This window comes from Tyto alba, unplaced genomic scaffold (assembly GCF_018691265.1).
Source record: "Tyto alba isolate M040663 unplaced genomic scaffold, T.alba_DEE_v4.0 Super-Scaffold_48, whole genome shotgun sequence".
Lineage (NCBI taxonomy): Eukaryota > Metazoa > Chordata > Aves > Strigiformes > Tytonidae > Tyto > Tyto alba.
In genome coordinates this window covers 6439333-6465493 of record NW_024881324.1, presented here as the reverse complement: position 1 = coordinate 6465493, position 26161 = coordinate 6439333, and the positions used below count along the sequence as shown (strand labels likewise).

General features: G+C 37.8%; 1 protein-coding gene across 4 annotated transcripts in view; it reads left to right on the top strand.

Moving 5' to 3' along the window:
* Window positions 1-26161, top strand: part of CDKAL1 (CDK5 regulatory subunit associated protein 1 like 1) — a 432929-nt gene that overhangs the window by 277120 nt on the left and 129648 nt on the right. For all 4 annotated transcript variants that reach the window (XM_042806719.1, XM_042806718.1, XM_042806720.1 and 1 more), the window contains one exon: window positions 11951-12096. In XM_042806719.1, coding sequence (XP_042662653.1) covers window positions 11951-12096 — 146 coding nt within the window. The remainder of the gene's footprint in view (window positions 1-11950; window positions 12097-26161) is intronic.

Below are 26161 nucleotides of genomic sequence, written 5' to 3'. Positions count from 1 at the left end.
TATATTTGCACTGTACAGTCTAACAATTTAGTACTTTCAGTGTTTCATTCAGTAAATATGGTGGTTGTAGTGCCTTATGTACTTACAGGTGCACGTAGCATGAACAGTTTTGGGATGAGAAGCAACCATATGTTTTCAAATGATAAATTCTGCATTCAGTTTGGCCTTCTTATTTGTAAAAAAAAGGAAATATTTGTAATCATGCAGTGTTCTATAGTCATGCAAAATATTAAACGCTTTTTGATATGCTGCATACTGAGCTAAGTCACTAGAAAAAGGGCATTTATTCCAATTATTTAGGGTATAATCTAAAACACTAAATTTTTTGATCTGTTTTCTTCAGCTAGTAGTATGAAACAACAAGAGCAGATCAGGAAATCACAGAATTTGGTAGTGAAGCCACAATATCTACATTATCTGCATTTTGGAGTCATTACTTCAAAATACATCGAGTCCCCTTAACCAGACTTCCTCATTGCTCATGGTCCCAAGCCGTTTCAAAGGCAGACCGCTGGTTTGAATCCCTCTGTTCCCACCAAGGGCTTGGAGCACATTCACTGTGAACTTGAAGCATGGCCACTGCTCTGATTTCCTTGGAAGTGAATTTAGTTTGCTCACCCCAAAGTCACCCTGCAGACGGAGAAAACCCATGGCTGGGAAGCAGGCACAGGAAATTGTACTTTCTGGTTTCACTGCTGCTTTCAGCCGGCACAGCCAATATTGGTATGACTTCTCCTGCACGAGGTAAGTTGCTGTGACAGAGAGAAGGTTATTTGGTTTGTTTAAAAAAGACCGTGAAGAACCTGAAACCCCAGCATTGTTTCTCTCGATTTGTGGTACTAAGACCGAGAAGGAAATTTAAGTTTTCAGTTAAGCTGCAGAAGACATCCTCAGTTTTCCTTGCAGAGAAAATCTGGCCAACCAAAGGAGGTAGTACTGTTTTCCAAAGTGCTCTCTAGCAGTCTTAGCAGTCTGTTTGAATGTGTCCACCATGACAGCTCACTTATTTGCAGTTTGGTCTCAAACTGAGATTTTGAGATACGTGCCCTTGTCCATTGTTTGTCCTCTCATAATATGTTGATGCCACATAACATTGTGGAAAACTTGGGATTTTATCTATGTGGCAGAAACTTTTAGTAAACGGACATGAACTACGGTCAGGGAAAAATGTTTTAGCTCAGAATTTTTTTATTTAATGTCAACGGTGAAGGAAAAGGTTAATATTAGGATCCATTTTATAGTCCTAGCAAAACCTGCCATGAATGCACGTGTGAACAGTTTCCTTGTGTACTCTTACCCATGTCTTTGCACTGAGCTATGATTTGAATTACACAGACTGCCAGATGGCAAAAATGTTGTTGTCCTGTAGTATCAACATGTACCAAAAATACCTAAGGTGTACATCCTGCTTTAGAAGTAACCTCCAGACATTGATTCTACAATCATATTATGGAGCTGTTGGCTAGTGCTCTAGTCAGACAGCATTTTACATCCAGTTGCAGTGACTGATGACGAGGCAGGATTGGGGAAAATCCATGAAAACAGTAGTGGTAGATAAACAGTGAACAGAAGTTAGTCTGAAAAGTAAAAAATTAGGCCAAATATATAGCAGGTTGAAATGAATTATTGTTAGCAGCATAGTGTTTAGAGACTAATTTTCGCCTTGAATGTATTTCACTTTTCCTTAGGTTTTTAACTTCATTTTCTTGTTCAGTATCTGGGGCTCTGTCCAAATTGAAAGGGACTGTAGATCATGCAGAATGTAAAAGGACAAGGGCTCGCTTAGCTCCCTTGCAGATTGAACACTAACTGTATTTCCAGAGTTGTCTGTCTGAGATTTTAGTACAGCACTTTCTGTGAGTGATGGGATGCTTCCAAATCTGTATAAAGGAGGCAGTTCACACCTGCCATTCCTGTAAGTACTTAATTTCACATAACTAGATGAGGAGTCGTCTTTGTCACCTGTCAAAATGAGTCTGTCTCAAACCATACCATATGCCATCTGTGGGCTTTATCTCCGTTATTAATTCAGGACAGTTGAGTGAAACACCAGCCATTGAGATGGAGCCTGCATGGCGGCAGTGTCTTTAAATGCACAAGGTGTGCCAAGTGTACCACAAGTCACGATAGCATTTCTTTGCTCATTTGCTTTGATTTTTCATGTCAGCTTGGTGTTTATGTTCCTTAACCTCATTGAAGCTGATCCCCTACAGATGACTTCCTCAAACATGCCCTGACATGGCACACAGATATGTATTACAGTGAAATTATGAAATCACTTTTTTCCATATTGTTCATTTTACCTATGAGGGCACCAAACATTTTTGAGCACTGTGCATAACCTTGAGTTTTGAATAAGCGAGATTGTAAGCTGATTTGAAATGTGTTTAAAAAGGGAATAATATGCACACATTCTTCAACAGCAAATAAAAAGGCAGCATGATTTCAGGAATTAAAAGGCCTTTAGGGCATGTATGTGTTTTGTTTCTAGTATTATTTTTGTCATTTTCATAGACCACTGCATTTGAAAGCGCCAATTAAAATCTGTTGATTTGACCAGAAAAAATGAAAACTGTGGCATACATTTAAATAAATGAATAGTAAAGCCCCTGACCTCTTATTACTGTGAGTTTTGTAGTGTTTTGTAGTCGGTGGACCATGCGACTTTCCCTTGCTGTAATTATATACTTGTATAGAGATGCACACTGTGTTTGTCTTGCTAGCAGTTAAATTGAAAGAACTCTCAGATACTAAGGGGAAGAGGAGAGAGGCAGTTGCATCTGAGCTTCTAATAAATAAAAAAGAAAGGGGTAGGAAGAGATGCTTGCTGTTTCCTTTGGTATTATGTGAAATGTTTATTTGTCCTATGGAGGCTGCGTCTGCATCTTTTCTTATTCTGAGTATTCCAGCTGCTTCTTTTTTTAGCAATAAAATCCTCTGTCTCTCCTGTTCTTCCTTTTAAAGCATTCTTTTTCTTTGGGATTTCCAAATATAGCACATTTCCGTGAAATTACTCTCTAAGACATAGTGCCATGGGAGCCTTTTCAGTGGTGAACTCACCCCGGAGTGAATTTGAGTATTATGGGGTTAGGAAAGGGATGAATCTCTGTTGTGCTTTGAGATACATTTTGACACACCACTTTCTCTAGTCTAGAGTTTTAAGATCTCAGACTCAGCGGGTCCTAATGTCCATAAATGCTTGGTGACACATTTGCTTCCAGCTGGTGGAATATGATTTGGCTTAACAAATGTCAAAATAAGAACCCATCTTACTCTTCTGGAACGTTTTATGTTGTATTCGTGAATCTTGGGTGCTCTCAAAAACTTCAACAATGTTATTGTATAGGGAACTTTGATGAACACTGAAGGTTTGCTTCCAGACAATGTAGAAGGGAATATTTGTGGTGCTGGGAATGAAGCTCCCATTCATTGTAACACTAGCCGGAGAAATGCTTTGAGAAATGCATAGAAAGAACTGCTTTTATGCAAGATTCTGTTCTCCATTGAGACAGAATATTATATACATATATCTAGTGCTCTGCTGCTGTATTTAATAATCTGTTCATAAAAAAGGATGTTGCAAAAGGGGGTTCACATTAAGTTGCACATTGCTTGACCAGTTAAAGCTTTGCATGTTAACTGTGCCTTAACTATGATATGTTCATGACTGTTTCTCTTGTTAGATATCACAAGAATGAAGAGCATTTAAATGCAGACACATCCACACTCAATCTTGTGCTGAGTGTCAGGTTGTCTGTCAATTGCTTACAATACTGTTTCAGCCCAGCAGACCTTTGGAGCTGTGGATTGCCAGCAGAAAATAAAAATCACCATTAACTGAGCAGTTTGTTCAAGGAACGGGTAGTACATGTATGGGAAACTGCATTTCTCCTAAATAAAGTGGGAATTTTAGCAGTTGCCATGCACTTCAAGGCATTGCGGTAGATGCTATTGTCAAATATATACCTTGCATGACAAACTGACATCTCCTTAATATTTCTGCCTTCATTGAAAAGCAAATAAGATCTCACTTTCCTAGTTATTTTTATTATAATAAGTAAAGTTCTACCAGCTACTCTCCATGCTGCTCCAAAAGCTTCTATTTAGTTTAGATGCATAAACCCTTTTGTTTTCTTTGATAGATGAGCTGTCACACTCACTGTGCTTTGCAACATCATCTATATAATCTTCAGTAAGACCGCTTGCTTCATTAGGCTTTGGCATTTGTTTAAAAAAAATTGTTGGGTGAGGTTTTGGGGTTTTGTTTTTGTTTTTTTTTTTTTGTTTGTTTGTTTTGTTTTTTTGTTGTTTTTTTTTTTTTTTTGAGGTAGTTATTCTTTAAGAATGAGAAAAAGGAAATATGTGTTCAAGAAACTTCAATAAAACTGCACATTAATACTGGCTTTGGGTTTCTGTACAGTCGTGGACTGAGGAAAAGACATAAAATCTTTTCTACCCAGTCTTTGAATTCAATTAGTTTAGTTATGGTAAATGTGCAAGAGCTGCTGAAGAATGTAAGTTCTATGCCATCGATCTTGTCATTATGGTTTTGTATATTTTTATTGTTTTGCTATGAAATTTAGCTCAGCGATTTGGCTATCTACAAGAAAAAAGAAAGTGACAGCACTTGCCTAAAGATTTAGGTTTTGATTAAAACTTTCTACCATTTTCCTTCCACTGTAGCCTGCTAAAGCAGATGCTATTTGAGGTATTGTACTTGCTTGTTTGAAATAGAGGGAAACAGTAGAGAGGCTTCCTGGCACTGCTCTGTCTCTGCAACTAACTCTGGTGGGGTGTGCCATTCACTCTATGACCTCCTTCTGAGCAGAAACAATCAATTCTTTTATATCATATGGGATTCTCATTTTTGAGGTGGTGAACAAATGCATAGTATGGATGAAACTAGCAATCTGTTTCACTCATCCAGGTTTCTGAAGACAAAAAGGTCGTGTGACAGTACTCGCCTGTTGTAAGTGTGTGCCTCCCCACGCTTTATTGCATTTTCAAGGTTTTATTAGCATAAAGGATGATTGAGACAGAGAGTTATTAAAAGTAGCAGTGTGCTGTTGCAATAAATCACCTTTTTAGGGAACTTCCCAATGTGTGTTTCATACACATACTGAAAAGAGGAGTATTCATTTACTTCTGGAAAAAAATACTTCATTTGAGGAGTGCTTAATGATAAAAACTCAGAGCCCACCATGGAGAAGATGAAAAAGTGTGTATTGCACATCAGAATTAATAATTTCACAAGGAATTAGCATTAGCTATTTCACTGGCTGGCTTTAAGTCATTAAGCCATCAATATCACCATTAATTAAACGTACACTTTATCTTAAAGTGAATCTACTTATTGAAACTGGACAAACAGCATTCTGAAGATCCACAAAGTCTCTTTAGGATTGTAATGATGGCTGCAGCAGAAACAGTTTTCATCTTTGAAAGCACCGAACCATTTACTGTGTGTTTCCAACCACACAACTTCCATCAGTTTGTGTGAGAACTGAAGGTGAGCAATACCTTGAGGAAATCAGTGTGCTGCTATTCGTGCTGAATGTGTTGCTGAGTCAGCTGTGTTTTGGTGACACACTTGCAGGGACTCAGATGCTGTCCTTGGGCTCACAGCTCCATACAGACTGAGTAATAAGCTATCTGCATCTACCCAGTGTAAAGTCACTCCTACTTCAATATTAGAAGCAGGTTGTGATAGGGGCACCACTTTTCTTACTGTGAATTGTTTCAACAACCCGGGGATATCCATACTGGGAATTCCTGGTTTTGTCAGATAAATGCAAAAGACTCTTTACTCTGCAAAGAGACTCTTTCTATTCTTGGGTATACCATGTATATCCAGGTTAAGAGTCATATCTTGGAGAGAAACATATGTACTTGTTAACTGAATAGGAGAGGTCTTGATATTTCTGTGCTTAAAAATCAGGCCGCTAATATTTGGTGCTGTGTGTTTCCTTGTTTGTGTACTGGCTCATGGGGAGAGATGCAGCAAACCTCAACTGAAGCTTTGAAATATGAAATACAGTATTGTATTGTGGTATTATCTGAATGTCACTTTTTTTTTTTTCTTTTTCAAGAACACCTGTTACCCTGTCCATGTTTTTAAAAGAGATGATGTGGCAAGTTTTTGAAGGCATGTAGATGTTTGGGGTATGGCTTGGTTTGTTTTTTAAGAGATGAGGCTTAATGTGTAGCCACGAGGGAGAAAAAAAAAAAATACTGCTTAGCTAGCTAGGATTGTCTGTTTTCTGAGGTTGGAAGCAGCAGGGAGATCCCACACCTAGGAGCACAGCTGGGAGCAGCCAGGGCCGAGCATATGGCTCTCATGGGCAGTTTTCCCATCAGCAAATCACGGCTTGCAGTCTGGTTTATATTCACTTCTAAGGGTGGCCTGAGCTAATACCACTTTTTTGTTTGGTAATGTAGAAGGCATTTTTCCCATATGACAAAACAGATCTTTGCCCTCCATCTGGCAACCCAAAGATTTGATTTTAACGTTCAAATTACATTGGTCAAAAGTGTGTGGGTTTCCGACTGCTCCAGTGTGACCTCCCTTTATCCTAATGATAGGATAAAGGCCTGGGCGTAACTCATGTCATATTACGTGGGTAGAGGTTGCCGCTAAGCTTGCCCATCATATGGCTTCATTACATCTCTCCTACTTCATATACAGATGAGGGGGAGGCACTGCCTTCCAACCAGTGTCCTTGGGGAGGTTTGTGATTATACATCCTACACGTTCTTAGGTTTTTACAGCCCCATTACTCATGGGGGGCGGGAAGTGGGGGAGAGGCTCCCTGTTCGGCTGTTTTAGCAAAACTGTTCCAGGCTTTCCAGACCCGATCAGACTGTGTCATCGTTGCCATGCCTGCCTCACTAGATCACATCTGTTCCTGAACTGCTCTGCAGCAGGGGAATTTAGAAAATGGACCGCAGCCACTTGATTTTTATCCAGGCCGTGCTGGTGGTGGCACCACTGGGCTTCTGAAAGACAACAGTCAGCGGACACCCCTCGTGACATATCCCAACCTAACATCTGCCACGAGGGGAAAAAATTTTGAGGGAGTGCCATTTTATCATGTTTCCATGTGGATGAGGTTTTCTTTGGGCTTCACTGCTGGCAGAGGACAAAATCCTTTTGCTAGGAAGCAAGTTATTCAGATCATCATGACTCAAACACGAGGCAGTATTCAAAAACTGGATTTTTGCTTACTTTAGGTTAGGGGAAAGAATGACTGCCTGAACAACTTGCTGGTACTGTCATAAAGATGCACAGATACTGGTGTTTATTGTCTCTGTGATTCTCTATGGCTGCGTGTGGTGTCATTACAAACAGGAGGAGTGATTTTCTGGTTAGGTGGTTAAATTTGTGTATTGTAATTGCTAGGACAAAATATACTGACTAGATAAAAATCTTTCTGGCAATGTGCCTTCTGTTCTGATGTACTCCAGCTGTGAAGAACTGGAAAAAAATCCTTCCTATGTGATGAGTATCCTAAAGGATATTTCACATGCACTGTTAGATTCCAAATGTAGACTACTTTTATTTTTTGTAAAGTCAGCTTAAAACAAATTGTGCTACTCTTTCACCTCTTTGTTCCTACACAAAATGTCATTTTTTGTGTAGTGCTTCCCTCCATTCACAGACGTGTCATTAGATTCCTTGGGATAGGGGGAAAAGGCAATCAGCTGTTTCAGCCATGATTAAAGACAGAAATTTTCTTTCACGGTCATCTAATTTCAAAAAGTTGTTCATTTATTGTTTCCAGATGGAAATAAAATTCTATATTGCATTTTTCCTTCTAACTGAAATATGCAATTACATCTAGTAGTGCAAAGCACTTTGTAAAAATAAAAAAAATAAAAGAAATTATATATATATATATGTTTATAAAACACAACAGGAAACAGATGTTAAGCTTAGAATGTTGAGACACTGTAAAGTACAATTATGCATTAGCCCATGATGTCCTACAAGTTCTCTCTGGGATATTAACTAATAGTTTTATTAAGTGATGAAATCTAGTATTCTGTGTGCAATCTGTGGTGTGGGAAAATCTGTCAGCATTGACTAAGTATATGACTGTTCAGCCCATAGCTGTAATTTAATCAAACCTGTGAGGTGAAGTACTTTAGTGTAGTTTTAGGTATAAGGAAAAAAAAAAGGTAAAATTGGAATATTCTTACCTTAAGGCTCTGGGTTAGAATGTGATATTTAATCTGAACACTTACAAAGTTTGGAAGATTGATTTATCCAAATTTCTGATGTAATCATGCAAAACTTTAGTTCATTATTCTGTTTCCTTCTGACCTGCTCACTCTGAGTTTCTCTTCACAAAAGGTAAATTTAAGAACACCAGTGGTACATAAAAGTGAATGGCAAAGAAACAGTGGGTCATGAGGTATTTCTGTCCTGTGTTTGGTTTGTGTTAATAATTTGTGTTCTGCTAAATTCACCACGTTAATAGTTATGATCCTGAAGTACTTGGTGAGAAATCAGTTTATCAGTAGATCCTTCAGTTCAGATCTGTGCCTGAAAATAGAGAAATATACGCAGTAGGACTTCAGTGCTTAAAGCACGTGCAGCATATTTTGTGTAGCTTTAGGTGTACAAAGTAAGCAAAGGAAGGACTTCACGCTAAAAAGAGTTCTCTAGAAGGAGCTTTGGGTGTCTAGAACATACCTGAAACCTGTGACCACAGCGGCTAGGCTGTGTTAGGGATCCCCGATAGGTAATGTGTGTGCTGGATGTGTGTTCCCTATGACAGGCAATTTACTTTCTAAAGAGTGCGAGTTCTTCGATATTGAGGGACTGATGTGCATCTTTCTAAAACAAAATGGTGCAGTGGAGTTGTTAATAAGGTTTTTGAGCTTACACTCCTGGCTCTTACTGCATACGATGACCTGTAGTGACAGTTGAAAAGTTCAGTTAACTAATGCCAGGCATTTTGTGTCCTATTAAAACAGAACCAAGGGAAATGACTTTAAAAGACAACAGTTGTGTTCTTAACCCTGAAAGATATCAACAACAGTGATTGCAGAAGGTGTATGATTTTTTTTTTTTTTCTTTCAAATGGGCGATAACTAGAAGAAACAGTTCTGACTAGAGTCTTGTTTAAGTATGGCTGCTGAACACTACTGGTTTAGTTCCTCTTACCAGGAGTGTAGCTGGAAGTGTAGCTGAAAGCTCCCTCTTGGCCACATCCTGCTGGAGAAGATCAAATGTGAGACCAGCAGGATTCTGCACATTACTGTAAGATAAGCAACTCTAGTGGGTTTGGGGTCGGTAGGGTGTTTTTTTGACATCCTCTAGATAGGAAAGCACTTTTTTAGACTTCAGGATTTGACTTTCACTTTTCATACTTTGGAGCAGAATTTTCATTTTTTTAAAGCAAAGATGAGAGGAAGACAAATGAAACCAGCATTTTCACATGACTAGAGAAATTTCTCACTTGTGACTTTAACAACTTTGTGGTAAAACAAGGTAGTTTCTCATTCTTCACGATATATGGTGTCAGTAACACAGGTAAATATAAGGTAATTATGTGGTTTGTTTTTTTTTTTTTTTTTATTAGTTCCTGCTGTCCTGCAATGTGTGGCTAGTTTTGTACACAATTTAAAAGTAGCTACGATCATGGAAAGAATCAATCTCTATTTTAAGGTTAAAAAGCAGCTCTTAAAAAGTATGTTTTATTTATTATGAATGCAAAAGGGAAAGAACAACATCTTAAATTCTAAAACGTAATAACCCCTGTGTGTGTTTAGGAAAGAAATCTGTTTTTTTCCTATCAAATGATCCTCAGCCTTACAAAAGCTGGAATAAAATAACACTTTTGTAGCTAGAAATTCTAATAGTTTATAACCTTCAAAAAGAATTCATGAAGTGATCACATATTGAAGAAGCTGTTATTCAGAAGATGCCAAATTTGAGAGGGTCGAGAAAGAAGTATTTTTTTTTCTATGTCATAGGGTGAGTTATCTTTAAGAACTTGGCAGATTCAGAAACGTCTTATGGAACTTTACTTGTATTGGTTTCTTATATCGCAAATCTGATTTTTTTAAGATTGAATGAAGTGCTTTGAACTAGGAGATAAGCAGAATAATAGGCTTGTGCTACATAGCTTATGTTCCAGCCCTTTTGCCTTGTCTTGTATTTTAGAAACTTCTTTTATTACTGATAAGCAAAAAAAATCACAGCTGACTACTAGGATGCTTCATATAAACTACCTTTACAGTGTTTTCTAAAGCTTAAAAGAGAAGGAAAGTTTTCCCAATTTTCTTACTTTATTTTACAAAACTTGTTCTACAGTTCCACTTTGCAAATATATTCTATCTAAACATCTAAAATGAGTAAAGGCATAGGCCAATGGTTCCATTTGAAATGGACACATAACATCTGTATGGATGCAAATGTTAGGTGTCTTTACTCTTTTATTCAAGAAGCCAGCTACCTCCGGCTTCACTGCACACAGCCTTCCCGTGCATCAAATTGTACGCCCTCCATTTCCAGTATGGTTGTTATTGTAATGTTTACATACCTGAGACAGAGTAGATATTCCAGTGAGTAATTAATGACTTCTTAGACATTTATGCAATAGGATCTTAGAAACTTTCAAAAGTGATTTTAGAGAGTTCAGGTTTTGTACGGATACATTTGTCAGATGAAGGGTGTGTGGTGAGAGAGCATTTTTTTTTTCTTGGTCTAAAAATCAATGCTTTTAACAGGCGGGTACGTGCAAGTAAAAGGCATGAAGGTGTTTACCTTCTCTTTGAGCCATCTAGGCCAAGCTTGTAGAAGTACAGAGAGAAAATAGATGTATGACTAATATTGCTGATTAACAGTCTGGAAAGAATACAGTTGCAACTCAGCAACTCAATCTGACAGCAGTATGTGTTGTCAGACAGAATATCTATGCTGTCCAAGAAAACAGGAGAAACAGTCTGAGTGAGGCTGACTGGAGGTTGCAGAATGCAGAGGGCAGAAGAGCAGGTAGTGCTGCGCTTGGTCTCAGGCCGCGTCCGATATGCTCACTGCGTGCAGAGAAAGGGAAAGCCTGGTTGTGCTTGGAATATCGTCCTTTGTCCAAGTTCACTTATTTTTTGCAGGGTAAAGATTGTATTGTACCATATTGCACAGAATCTAGATGCTGTTTTGTCTCAACTTTTAAAAATATTTAAACTTTCTTGCTGGAGTGTGGGTCCTTAATTCTGTAAATAATAAAAATGAAAGAAATGTGACCAGCGTATTCTATTCTCCATCTCATGCTTCATCAACCCTGCCAAGTCTCAGTCGGGGGTTTTACTCTGTTTGCTTTCTATCTATATAAAATGTATAACATCACCTGTCTCTTTTAAAGATGTCACTCTGCCCCCTCATTAATTGTACTCATTTTGTAGTCAAACACTTTTAATTCCTGGAGTCTTACCTGAAATAAGCCAGATAACATATTTCAGACCAGTATTGGAGCAGGTTTGCAAATGGCCAGATACACCTTAATCAGCAAATGGCCAACTTTAAGGATAGTCCGATTAAAGACATTCTCATATTGGTATGTGAGAACTTCTTTGACAAGAAAGCAGCTAACCCTTGCCATTTTCTGAAACTGAAAACAGCCACTGTCTGAAAGCACCAAATTTCACAATACTTTACCTCTAAAATTTTGTCTTAATTAGATAATCAATAGTATGTAGGGAATGTCATCTCTATCTCAAAATAAACGCAATCCCATAGCTTGCTTCTTATTTTCTTTAAAAAAAAAAAATTGCTTCCAAATATTTTCACCTATCCGTACTGTTTCAAACTGGGCTGATGCAACTCAGTATTGTTTGAGTTTCAAAAGTGTTACTGCTGATACTTTCCCATATGTTAATTTAAAGGAGTTCTGTGTATTGTTTTCATAATGCTTTAAGGCTTTTTTTCTTTTTGAATAACTCTTAGGAAATGGCAAAGATTCTCAGTCATCCAAGAGTATATGCTTTCCTACACATACCGGTCCAGTCAGCCTCTGACAGTGTGCTCATGGACATGAAAAGAGAATACTGCGTGGCAGACTTCAAACAAGTAGTGGATTTTCTTAAAGAAAAGTAAGTTTACTAATATTTGAGAAAATAACAGTGTTGGGTTTTTTGCAATGTCAAGAACTTGTGGCTGAAAACACAATTACTTGTAACTTCATAATTAAGGTATGAAAAAGAATGAGCTTCTTTAAGCTTTCAAAGTCTTTGAGTTTTCTGTAAGCCCCTTGATGTGGTTTGCCCCTTTTCTTGAGCTTTTATAAGCATCTTAAATCTCTGCATGACATGCTTTTAATTTGTCAATATATTCCTAATCTTTTTCAAATAATACATTCTTAAATTACTTCTTATACTTAAACTACTATATATAGACTGCTTGAAGTTGAAGTTATTGAAGTCCTCTTTAATGTGGCTTTTGAGCACTGTATACTTTGTGTACTGGAGAAGATCCAGCACCAGCAAATGTGAATGGTTGTTTGTGTTTTGTTTTCTTTTAAATAAGTATTTTATGTCCTATAGCTGATGTACATTTACATCGGTATAGTAATACTCTTATCTGGTTTATGGGATTGATGATTTCTAGGATAATTTCAAAGTTATTTCCCTTAATAGAGCTAATGGTGAGAAGTAAGAGTGTATCGTAATGTGTTTACTTATGCTGACCTTAAGACAAATGTTATATTCACCTGCAAAGCTTTTGTAACTACAAGTAATAATTTAATATCCAAGGAAGTATTTTGTTAGATTTTAAAATTTAATAGTGACATCTTTTAATGGATATTTTTGTATTGATTTTCCTAAAAATAGAGGTCTAGAGAATTATCGGTCACCTTGTTTGGCTACTTTCTCTCTTATTCTGCCTTTTTGTTGTTGTTGTTTGTGTGCTTGTTTTGATGAATGAAAGGTGGTGGACTTGTTACTTTGACTCTTAAATTGCATTAAAATACTTCTACATAAAATAATCAAATTTTCATGATCATTACCATAATTTTTCATGTTCACTGAAAAATCTGACATTCCAGCTATGTAAAACATGTAATTGAAGAGCTGCATAGGAATGTAAGGAAGAACATGTAAGAAAGAAAAGGAAACGGTGACTGTTTTGCAAACTGTATGTGTAGTTTATAGGACTTTCCTATGCATCTAGGACAACTGATAGAAATGGAGCTGCTTGTCTTCATACAGGTTGATTTGGCATTAATTTTCCACCCTAAACAATGCACATGAATTCTAGGCATTTCATTTTCATGTGACTATGGATCAGTGATAGTTTTTAATTAACAGATATATTGTATTCCCACGTATCTTAAGTGGGGACTGTATCAGTTTAGGTCTTAGTTGACTTGAAGCTTATTCATTATTCTCTTCAGTAGTTTTAGCATTGGCAGCTACTATCATAACAGCAGCTGGATTTTCGATAACCTAGTGTAGCTGGCACATGTTGGGGCATATGGGAATTTATTAAATCATTCAGCTCTTGCACACAGAAAAGAGTGAATTACTTAATATCCAAATTTAAAACAGCTGGCCATTGAATATACAGTAATCTATGACATACGTCTTTTTCCACAGGCTTTTTTGTAGTGAACTTAACAAGGAAGAAAGAATTGGTTTGATGTCTTAATTTTAAATAATAATAAACTTTATTTATCCTGCTTATTAAGAAACTACCAAATTATCTAGTAGGTCCTGTTAGAAAACAGTCTCCAAACATTAAGATGGAAAATTCTTGGTACCATATGGCAGCAGGATGAGCAAGGCAGAGAAAATGTTTTGGATATTTGAACATGTGCACATCTGTAAAACTATTTTTTTTTCTTTTGCACTTAAGAGCATAGTGTCTTCATTTACAGTCTCTCCTCTGATGGCAGCAGCCAGCTATTACATTCCCATGCAGATATTCCCATAAAGATCTCAGCACAAAGTTTGCCAGGACTTAACAATGCTGCAGACAACTCCAGAGCCCAGAGCCAGAATAGCTAAAATTAAATATGTGTTTGAACTACTTTAATAGCCAAAAGGGATTATTTCCATCTTCCTTTTATCAAAAACGTAAAATAATACATAAGTAGAAGCCCCTATATCTCCTTTCTCTATTGCTAGGACCATAAAGTCATCTAGAAGCTTCCTATGAAAAACATACAGGGTCTTATCAGTAGATTCCAAATGGTGCTTTTGTCTCTAAAATGTGACATCTGCTCTGATAGTATCTTCACCTAAAACTCTATTAAACCAGCAATTGTATAGGCTAACCTGCTGTAGAAGTAAAGCCACACATCAAGAAATTATATGGTTATCGGTCAAGTGCTTAATAACTTCAGTTCAAACATCTGAGCAAATAAAAATGAAGTACAGTGTGTAAAAAATGAAGGAGAAAAGGAGAAGAAGGAACCATGTCATCTTCTTAGTTTTGGGACCCCAAAGATACCAAAGTGATTCCTGAACCTTTCTTTTCTCGATCCGGCCAGAAAAACATTCTGGGACTTTCTTCTCCCAGAAGAAGGAGCAGATGCCTTTCCTTCCTTGGGAGAGCCAGGAGTGACTGTAGAGGTATTTCCGTCTGAGAGTGGGGATTTATTTATATCCTGCTGAGCACAGAACGCCTTGCAGAGAAGCTAGAATTCTCCAAAGCAATTACTTTTTGTGTGGAAACTCACTTCTTAAAAGAATGGAGCATTCTAGACCCTCCGAGACTATGAATTTGGACAAGTCACATTTTTTGTGTCTTTGAGGACTCTTTCTTCAGGCAGGAACCTTAGAAATGCACTTTACAAATTAACATTGATGTTCTAGTGCAGTCTTTTGATATGCATCACTTTGTTTTTTCAAGCCACTCTCCCCAGCCAGGTTGACATTTTTGGTTTATTATGAAGATCAATAGCAAAATGTATAGAATATAAAGTCAGAAACGCAAATCCATTAGACTGAAAAGCTGAACCACAGAAGTCTTGGTTTATACTTTTTTTAGAAACTCCTTCTTTGACATTTTGCACTTTTTTTGCATTGAAATTTCAGTAACTTCAAGTATTCAGAAAGACACTGTTCTGTAGTGGATAGGTCAGTAGCTGATCTACAGATATGTGTGTGTGTGTGTGTGTGTGTATATCTTTACTGAGGATTAATTTGTAAACTATTCTAGAGAGCAACAGCATAGAGGAAATGAGGATGTGCTGATTAATTTAGAATGTGATCCTGTACAATTCGTACGTAGTCTGTAGGGAGTAGGGACTAGTGCCCTACTCTGGAGTCTTTAGGGACAGTAGTCTGGAGGGACTGTTCACAAGACTGATTCCTGGACGAGAGATCAATTTCAATGTGTTTGCAAGTAAATACAGGATCTTTAGTAAATTTAATCCAAAGACCAATTTAGTCTTATATCAGAAAATCTTTTAATTGTGATGCCATTATATCAAAATGTAAGTTGTTTTTCAAGTGATCTCGACTTTCAAGATTCAGCATAAATTATATTTCTGAAAGGTGATGTTTGTACTTGCAAAAAGAGCAAGACTGCTTTAATTATCTCAAAGTTTTGAAACGTAATTCCTTGAAATTTACTTTTCCTGATAAAAGCAAACAGTTGGAATATATTTTAGTTAAAGAAACCTGAGACCTGAATGTCATATTCTGTAATTGCTTGAATAATCAGCAGTGCTAATATATACCCATGAAAAAAAAAATCCTTAGACTGGTTTTCCGGATTTCTTGATTGCTATTGTTGTCCATACTGTATTCTCCTACGTTTCTGGTTTGTGAAGCGATTGTGACGTTCATCAAAGTTTATATTAACCTTTCCCTATTACTGCCACTTGATAAGAGAATTGTAAAACAAAAATGTAGACAAAGTAGGTAAATTTACAGCTAGGCTGAAACACTATACCTTTCTGGGTTTGGAAATAGCATAATGCTGAGGAAAAGCTGGGTTTGCCTCCCGGTTTGTTTTTGTTTGTGTTCTGACATAGAAGCGTAATATTAATTATGGGTGGCTGCTGCTGTTCACTTGAGATTGTCTCATAATTCATACTGGAAACGTCTGAGCTTTCCAATATCATCTGAAAGCCAGCAAACTTGGGCTGCCAGAGGGGAGAGCAGCAGATCTCTCAGGCAGAAGGTTCTGTTCTTTTTTTGCGCCATTTCTCTCTTCTCCGTTAAAATCAGACCTATTAGTAAACCTGTCCTAGCCTCCGTTACTTTCAGTGGTAATCAAGTATTGATTTTTCAGCATATGTAGATATATAATTACATGCAGTTGGAAAAAGGAGGTGCAGAACTAGAAGTAAATGAGTGCTTTGGAAAATAAATTGCAAGCTTGGGAGAAGATTAATCACTTGTGTGTAAACTCGAACCTTAGTTGCCCAGTAATTACAGACAACTGCTGAACGTCTGAAGAAACTGGAGACACTGTCCAAATTGAGAGTAGGTGTTATATAGTCCTTTGGGACAGCTGGCTTGGGGGAGCCTGCCTCCTTCCCTGTTGCTTTACAAGGAGTTAAGCCAACAAATGGTAACTCCAGCAGCTTCCTAGGCCACCTCTTAATTCTGTTTTTAAGGATTTGGGGGGGATTCAGCAGGGACTGTCATGTGTTTCTTTTGATCTGCCCTGACTTCTGTCTCTTCTGTTGCAGTGGCAGCCAGACTGCATTTGCTTGGATGTTTAGACGGGTTGCTTTGGGGGTAAAATAGTGTGGCTGGGAGCAAAGTGGATTCAGCTACTGTGTCCTCCCAATCATGCTGAATATCCACATTAGTCTTAGTTTTTACAGCAATATTTGAGTGTCTGAATGAAAGTTTTCACAGTCGGCTTTCTCAATATAATTTTGTCCAGTATGTTTCAGTATGGCTGCTCTTGCCATTCTGAGCAATTTCACAAGCAGTAATACGTTTCCCAGGTTCAAGTCTCCTGTTGTGACCTTGTTCTTATTTTGGGCATTGTAACACATACCATAAAAGCTTATGTGGGCAATCAGCTGATTATCATAGCATCTGTCTGTATGTCTTGGGCAAGTGAGTGTATTGCCATCCAGAAGTCTTCTGCTTGAAAACTTTTTTCTGTTTTCTAATAGCTAATTTTGGCTGATGAACAGGGAAGAAATACCTTCCCAAAAGCTTGTTTCTAAATACTGTTATTTGGATAACCAAGAAAATTCCAAACACTGTAAATAATTTATAACTGTAAATAATTTTATTCTGAAAGATGTCCTTACAGTGAGCTCCTAAATATTAAGTCCACATTGAAAGATAAATGGCTAAATGAGTCATCATCAGATTTGCACCTATTCCAGACGACCGGCAGTTTTGAAACTATCCCAGGCCTTGTGGCAGTAGTATTGTCTTTATCACATTACTGTGACAGTTACTGAAACTAGAATTTGAAGGCAACTAATAGAATAATTTTTAAATAATCTACTGGTTTTATATACATTTTTCTACTCACTTGCAAAATGTGGGTAATTATGAAGTAGACTGTAACAGCTCCGGCACTTTTTCTACAGCATGAATGTGTTTCATTTTCTTTTTGAAAATGCGCTTTTGTTTCTCAGAGACATCGTTGAGCTCATTTTGCAGATGTGCAAATCGTGGCCCTAACAAAGCGTGACAAGTCTTTCAGATTTAGGCTTTTTTTAATGGGTTTTAGTACATCTGTTCTGTCAGTCTAACTACTGCAAATGCAAATGTCATCTGTTTAAAATCCTTATGATGTTTTCTGCTAAGAAATTGCTGAGTGTATTTGGTACTTATCTGTAATTTTATACCTCAATCTCTAGACTCGTCTCTGTCTTTTGTCTGCACTTGGAGTCTGAACTAATCACTTTACCAAATGTGTCTCTCTTTTGTAGTGTTTTAATGAATTGAGTGTTTGTAAAAAGTATTGAATTAGCACCAAAAACTAAACCGTGGGGGTTTTTCACCAGACAGACACGGCACAGTTCTCATAATTAGATCTGTTGCCACTTTATAAATTACTGGTTACCATTTTATAACATAGTCTTTCATGCCAAATACACGAAGGATATTAGAGTTTTCTGGACTGTAGGCTCGTAGTTACTTTGTTGCTTGTACCTTGAGATGGCAGCTGCCAGAACTGCCTGCTTTTTTCTACTTTTGGTGGTCCCATGCTTTGTAAAGTGTGACTATTAAACTCCTTATGTAACAGTGCTGGAGGAGAACATCACTTGCTGGAAGGGGAATTTAAACCTGCAGCTGAAGTTGGGATTAGGTTTGGGGTTGTTCTTTGCAGAACTTTTATAGGCACTTTTTAAAAAAATAATCTGTTAATAACAAGTTAGCTGTGAGTCATCTGTATTGAACAACATGAATGTTTGTTAAGTTCACTTTACAGCCTTTATTTTCTTATATGTGTGTATAGATAAAGAAATTATTAAAGTCTCTGGCTGTATGACTGAAAGAAAACAGCCTCGTCTACGTTAATTATAGCTTGACAGAAGTCCTCTGAAAACACACAGGGCATAGCAAAAGTTTTAATGACAGCGACCTCTAGAAGTTCAAGTTTTCTTTTTTTATAATTTTAGAGCAACAAAAAACATTTACCTTGAAATAGTCTGACTTTTTCCTACTGGGAACACTGTTTTGTATCTTGCTATACGAGTTATTTGCTCTAAAGAGTATACATATAACAGTGTAATGGATTCTCTGAAGTTTTGAGGATGTTTTCGTAAACATAGTTACTTATGTTTTTACTTAATCACATACCCACAAGAAGTGTTGGGAATAAAACCTGTGGAGTATTTTTACACCAGATTCTGTGCTTAATAACTGTAATTAATATGAGACAAGCTTTTTGTTCCCATAAGTTTGGGGCTTTTTTAAAAAGCAAGAATTTGATGTTTCGCTGTTGTGCTTATCCTTGCTTACCTCTTCCTTCCAATTGTTTCTTCCAGACCACCGAATTCAGATTTAAATGAGGTTGTAAAATGCACGGGCCTAGAACTCTTCCATAAGGCATGTGAGTCAGTCAACTTGGAGGACTGTAGCACATGTTGTAATATGGTTATACTAATTAGGGGTAGTACAAAAATGAGAATGTAGAACTGGGTTTAAAAAAACCCACAACTCTTTGATATGTGTGGTAAAATAATGCTGAAACCCGATGGGGGTATCTCTTTGGCAGTTCAGAGTGCTCATTTTTCAGAAGCTGTCTTTCTTAAAGAGGATCATACCTTTTGTGAGCAGCGGACTTGGGGTTTCAATGCAAACCATGGTAACAGTACCCTTTGTAATAAAGGGGTATCTGTTTTTTTTTGCATATGCATATCCTACAGCTACAGTAGGTTACCCAAATTCACAGTACGAGCATGGATGAAATCCGCATTTTCCTGTGGCTTACTCAGTTGCTGGTACATCTGTCAGACTGCTGCTCATGTGCTGATCACTCTTAGCCTGAGGAGGTACATGTGCAAATGCTGAAGTCCAAATTGAATCATGCAATGTGATGTTAACATAAAGTAATTCCAAAGTTACAGACTGCTCTGAAGATTAGATGGCACTCAGTGTAACTTCAACCTATTTATTTCGGGGGAAAGTACTGTCTAGGAAACTATGATTTCAAAATTTCTGCATGCTCCATAATTTTTGATATGAGGTCTTTTCAGCTTCTGGAGCAATTTGGTTCTGCGTAATGTCTCATTGAAGCAGGATGTGCATGGTCCTCCTGTTTTACAGAATTTTCTTCTAAATAATGTACATAATTTTTCTGGAGATAGAGAATCATTACTGGGGGGGGAGGCAGCACGTTTCTGGCACTTGCCACTGTTCCACTCCTGTAGGTATGTGTGGAAACGGGTGGGTGAATCCTGTGGGGTGAGCACAGCTTGCTGAGTTCAGGCTGAGTGGCACACAGGGCGTTCACACATCGCAATGCTCTGATGTTCTGCTTTGGTCAAAGTTCAGAGGAATAATTTTTTTATTGGTTGCTGGAGAGAAGAGATATGCCCCCTAATTAAATGTAAAAATTATTTAGTCTTATTATTATACACGTCATAGAAGCTGGCTTACTTTTTTTACTAAATATAACTAGTAAAGTTGTCTGGAGTGATACTGTCTGTACGTAGTTATGGTTAGGCTTTCCTTTTTCTGGTGAGTCTTACCTGCAGTTTTCTTCTGCAAAATCCTAATGAGAGTATTGTTAGATGATTGAATAGGAATTAGTAACGTGCATCAAATTCCCAGTTTCTTAAATGTAGCAAGATGTTATCTTTTTTTCTTTTTCCTTCTCACCCTTAGGGCATGTGAATGTGTTTTTTTGGAAGTAATGATATAACATCTGCAGTAAGGTTAAAAGGAAGGAATTGTAAGCATCGTGCTGTATTAGGAATTAGTCTTCTTAAAACATTTAATATTTATGATTTTTAAATGCTTGGGTTTACTTACTAAGATATCATATTACTCTGATATTTTTAAAATACAATAACTGAAATAATTTATTTTTTCTGAATAAATACTGTCATTGTGTTTCAACATCTGGGTCAGAACTTAGAGTTCCCCCCACAGTTCCATTCTAACTTGTTTTTAAAACAATAGTAACTTTAATTCATGCATATTTGCTTAATAACAGATTGATTTGACAGGTAATTCTCAGTTTTAATTTGCTCCTGAGTTTTTAAGCATTTTCAAACATATGTTAAGATATTTAAGTATTTATTATCTTAGCATATCAGTATACGTACAAATCCAAGATGCATCATGTGTGCACCTTATAGTGTTCAGGTGTGACAATTCTGATGATGGTATTAAATTTTCAGGTGTGATACATTAAAAAAAATAAGTATTTGTTCATTTACATGTGTACGTTTTTCTGATTTTCAGCATAGTACTAGGTAATAAATGAATTTTTAAAGCCGTATTACTTTGGTCATATAGAACAATATGGAACAGAAGAATTTTTGGTGAATGTGGTAGTTGGCCAGCTGATAAGCACTGGTTGAAGTTTCTTTTGTGTCAAACTTTCAGGGGGAAAGAATGTTTGAAGAAATAAAAAATGCAGTGATTCTACAGCTGAGCAGTAGCTTTAATGGTTATTTTCTTTATCCCTAAAATGCTTAAATGAAGAAAACTACTAAGTGGAAATATGCAAAAGTTGTTAAACCTCTTTAAAAGTGTAGCTATATAATTAAAACACCACTGCATGCAAGAGACATGATAATTCTGCTACTCAGAAGTTTTCTGTTTACGTTCATTTGGGGACTATGTTACAAGCTACTTTGGGGAAGCTCAATTTTGTTTTCATGTGCATTTTATATTGGTTTGTAAATTGTACTCATGAGTTGATGATTCACCTCTTTATAATGAGAATTATATTTATAGTTGTAAACTTATTATTTACTACATGGCAAAGTAATCCCACACCTGATATTTTAACAGGTTTGTGCATAAGAATAGTGGCTATAGTATATGAGAGTTTATTTTCCCCAACTAAATTGCTTGTCTTGTGCACTCGTACCTTTTTTGTCTTTATATTTTGCTGCTCATTGTGATGTAAAATTCTCATTTTGTTTAGTAGGTGAAATTGCCACAATACAGTTGTTCAATATCATCTTCCTGTTATAAAGTAATTTCAAATATGGTTGTATGTAACGGCACAGAATTAATGTAAATTCTCAATCCACTTACCAGAAAATCATGATTCAGATGCAGGTTCAAGCTGGAAAATAAGTTATTGTATCCAAACACCTTATGCATAGGAGAATATAGCGCCAGAGTGTCTCTATTACTACTGAAATCTGTGGAGAGACTGTTTATTGTCAAAATCCAGAGGTCAGAGAAATTAATTGTCTTCTGGCTTGCAGTGTCAGATGCCTCCTTGCTTGGCATTCAAATGAGCTATGAACCCGAGCAGGAGAGATGGCTTCTGAGATCAGAGCACGATTCTGTACAGGCTCTCAGTCAGCTCTGGGGTAACAGCTTTTGGACATTACTTGCCCTGACAGTTCTGAATCAGTGTCCTACAAAAATCTTCGTATTACAAACAAGTAGTGATCCCTCTGAACTATTTATCTTCATTGAAAGATTTTTTTGTTGAGTCAAATTGCAGCATAAGCCTTCAGCTTACTTACAAAAGTGGTAAACACCATATCTAAGAAAGGGTTGGTGTGGTCGTTGGTAGCTACTGCTGAATCTGGGTGTGTATGTCTCACAGTTACTAGTCACAGTTACCTTTTAGCCCCAGTGCTTGGTGAGAGGCGAGTCGCTCAGGGACGGGCTGTTTCCAAGACTGCAGAGAGAGACAGACAGACAGACAATGTCTTCAGGTTTGAACAATAGACTGGCATGATTTCTCTGCGGTAGTGGGATGGCTGCTCCCACACTGTTGACTTAAGTTTTGGGGAGTACTTGACTCATGCTCAGTCCTCAGAAAATGCAGAGGCAGCCAGCTGAACTCTGAACTGTGGCCAGCAAACTGTTTTTCCATGTAGTATATTCTCTTGGACCTCCTCCACCTCTGTTAGACTGCATACCTAGAAGCACTGGTTATAACACTGAACGCATGAAGAACCAGGCGTCTGCTTCATTTCACCTACGTCTGTCACTTCTGGTGTAGCCAGGTACTTTGGAATGGAAGAAAACAAAACACAGTGCTGTGCTCGCTGGTGTTAATTTCAGTTCGCAATTGTGCAATTGTTGACACTGACTGTAAAATCCTAACAGCTGGGAAAAAAATATAGCAGTAGAGATTCCTCTTTTTTAATGGTACGACACTTCAAAATGTTTGTTGTTTCAAAATCAGAGCAAGCAAACAGAGTTTCTGTTAAATCTCCTTTTAATCTTCTCTTCCTTCCTGTTTCTTTACCTCCTTGATATCTTCCTCTAAATAGTTCCTGAAGTACTAGACTATAACCACAGTGTAGTGTGATGTGTTTTACAGTTGGCCAAGAATGGTAGCTTGGGAGTTTTGTCACAGCTTTGTATCAGCTACTGGGGTCTGCATATGAATTAGAGTCTGAAGCTTACTTTCACTATAGTTTATTATGATCTTACGTGATAATTAGAATAGGTGTGAGTATAGGTGAGAGGACACAGGCAAAGGAAAATTGGAATTTGAATACACCAGAGTGGAAAACGCAGGAGGTGTTTCAAGTTTTTTTGTGATGGTGTTTATGGTTTTAGTTTTGGTGGGTTTTTGTTGTTGTTGTTTATTTGTTTGTTTGTGTTTGTTTTCATTTTTTCTGGCTGCAATTAGTAAGTACAATAGATACGGCTTATTTTTGCATGTGTCAGTGTATAAAATTAACATTGTGGGCGCAGCAGTGCACTGTAATTTAAATGTTCTGGGAGAGAAGTTTTCATTAACCAATATAGTTATCAGCAGAAATATGTTTAAAATAATTTGTAAATTAAACCCTGTGGAGTAAGGAACTCATCTAAATTTTGGGAATGGTTTTGGAATTTCTATCAGTATAATACTTGGGTGCATGAAATGTTATGGATTCATTTAATATTAGTTAAACATCTACACATTTGCCTGTGGTCACAAATCATGAACTGAAACACAGCAGTAATATTAACTCTGCCTCAAGGTCTTCTAAGACTGGAAGAAGGGGAACACGTTTTGGAAATGCAATCCTCAAGTGCAGGAGCTCTTATAACAAAACTTTAAAAGTTGGCTTGAAGTGTTAAAGTATATTTAAATCACTAAAATAGATATTACCTAAAATGATTTTCTGTACCTTTCAAATAAGAGGAGACATTTTCTAGCCCTAATTTGCAGAGCACAGTTCTGTAGTGCAGAGCACTACTTCAGCATTGACAACCTCGTGTAATTGAAGCCAAATACGTGTGTGAGTCATTCCACTTTCTAATCAATGTTGCTCACACATGCTGTAGAACAGGGAAGCATGGTTTTTAATATTTGGCTTTTTAGTTTTATTTCTTTATCTGCTTTCTTTATACATTTTAGCATCTACCCATGCATGCAGGTATCATCTTGACTTAGTTTTAATGTTAGGACCTGCAAAACTATGTCTTTGTACTTGGGAGACTATTGAGAGTGAAGGTTTATATCTCACATAGCAGAAGGTAATTTTAACCTTGTATTCTCCCATGAGTGTATGCCAGTGATCCCTGGACAGTTAACATTAATTAGAAATTAGCAGGGAGCAATTGTGCTTCCCCTGGACGATCATTTTTAGCACAAATTTAAGATGAAAGAAAATGAGAAGCTGTGATACTGCCACTTGTTTGGATTATTTTATTACTTCTTTATGATGGTAAATTATCATCAAATACTTGTTAAACTCCTGAACAAAACTCTTATGAGATTTGTTGGCATTTTTTGAATGTTAACTACTTTGAAGCATTCTACTGAAACATAACTACTTTCATATCTTTTACTTTGAATTAACCCGTTATACAATTTATATATAGATAGATATGTATTAAGCTGTTATATAAGTTACATAGCAGCATATATAATCTAAACCGCATATAGGTTAAACTTTACATTTCCGTATTTTTTCTTGGTCCTAATAAGCAGGACAGTTCTAAATCTGAATACAAGCTGGTTTAGAAGCAGGCTCGCTCCTCCATTCAGTATACATCTGATTCAGCCCGTCTGCTCTAAAAGTGGTAACAGGTCATACCTACCAGCAACCTAGTATAGTTCTATCAGCTTTTCTGTATATTAGATTTAGTTTTTAAATTGAAGCAGGGTGACTATATCAATATAAGACATTAAAAGAATTGGAGCTACAGGCATAAAAACATTTCATACAAATTGAAACAGTACCCAAACTATAGATTCACAATAAAAATCAGAAATACAGATACATGGAAAATGTTGCATATAATGGAGTAGTTTACGTGTGTGGCTTAATTAAAAGTTCAGTGGACACAGTAAATAAAAGTTATAACCAATGATGTAATTTTACCATTAGTAACTGAATTTTTGTACATTTGCCTTTCCAAATCACTCTAGATTTATGACATAGCATACCTCCTTCCCCCAAGCAACACAGGGGGATGGGAAATGGGGGTTGCGGTCAGGTCATCCCCCGTTGTCTCTGCTGCTCCCTCCTCCTCAGGGGGAGGGAGGACTCCTCACACTCCTCCCCTGCTCCGGCGTGGGGTCCCTCCCACAGGAGACAGTCCTCCATAAACGTCTTCAATGTGAGTCCTTCCCGTGGGCTGCAGCTCCTCACGAACCGCTCCAGCGTGGGTCCCTCCCACGGGGTGCGGTCCCTCAGGCTCAGGCTGCTCCAGCGTGGGGTCCCCCACGGGGTCACACGTCCTGCCAGCAAACCTGCTCCAGCGCGGGCTCCTCTCTCCACGGGGCCACGGGTCCTGCCGGGAGCCTGCTCCAGCGTGGGCTTCCCACGGGGTCACAGCCTCCTTCGGGCACCCACCTCTGGCGTGGGACCCTCCATGGGCTGCAGGTGGAATCTGCTCCACCACAGACCTCCGTGGGCTGCAGGGCCCGGCCTGCCTCGCCGTGGTCATCCCCACGGGCCGCGGGGGAACCTCCGCTCCAGCACCTGGAGCCCCTTCTCCCCCTCCTTCCTCACCCACCTGGGTGTCTGCAGAGCTGTTTCTCTCACACATTCTCACCCCTCTCTCTGACTGCAACTGCTGTCGCACAGGGTTTTTTTTTCCCCCTTACACACGTTACCCCAGACCCAGATGCGCTACCACCGTCAGTGATGGGCTCAGCCTGGGCCAGCGGCGGGTCTGCCTTTGAGCCGGCTGGCATTGGCTCTCTCGGACATAGGAGAAGCTTCTTTGCGCCCCCAATACCAAAACGCTGCCATGCAAACCCAATACCTTTCTGCAGAAAAAAATTCCTTATTGCTGTTTATCATAACCTACTTGGATGAACAGAATAGTGTTTTGCCAGAGTATTTGAGAGTGCTGTACAAAAGGAATGTCTGAGTTGTCTGGGTTTTGTCTTCAAAAATGTTAAAATTTGATACAAGATTGGACAGGATTGTGTTAAGATTTACGTTCCTGATTGGTTTATGTCTTAAATATTCTATGGAGTTACATAGTAATAAGTCATAACATGATTTTTTGCTGTTGGCTACCTAAGATTACTTAGTCATACTTTCTACAGAATGCAAAATTGAGTTATTTGGAAGGTTTTCATCATTACAAGAATAGCAGAAGCTAAAGTCTGCCTTTTAACATAAGT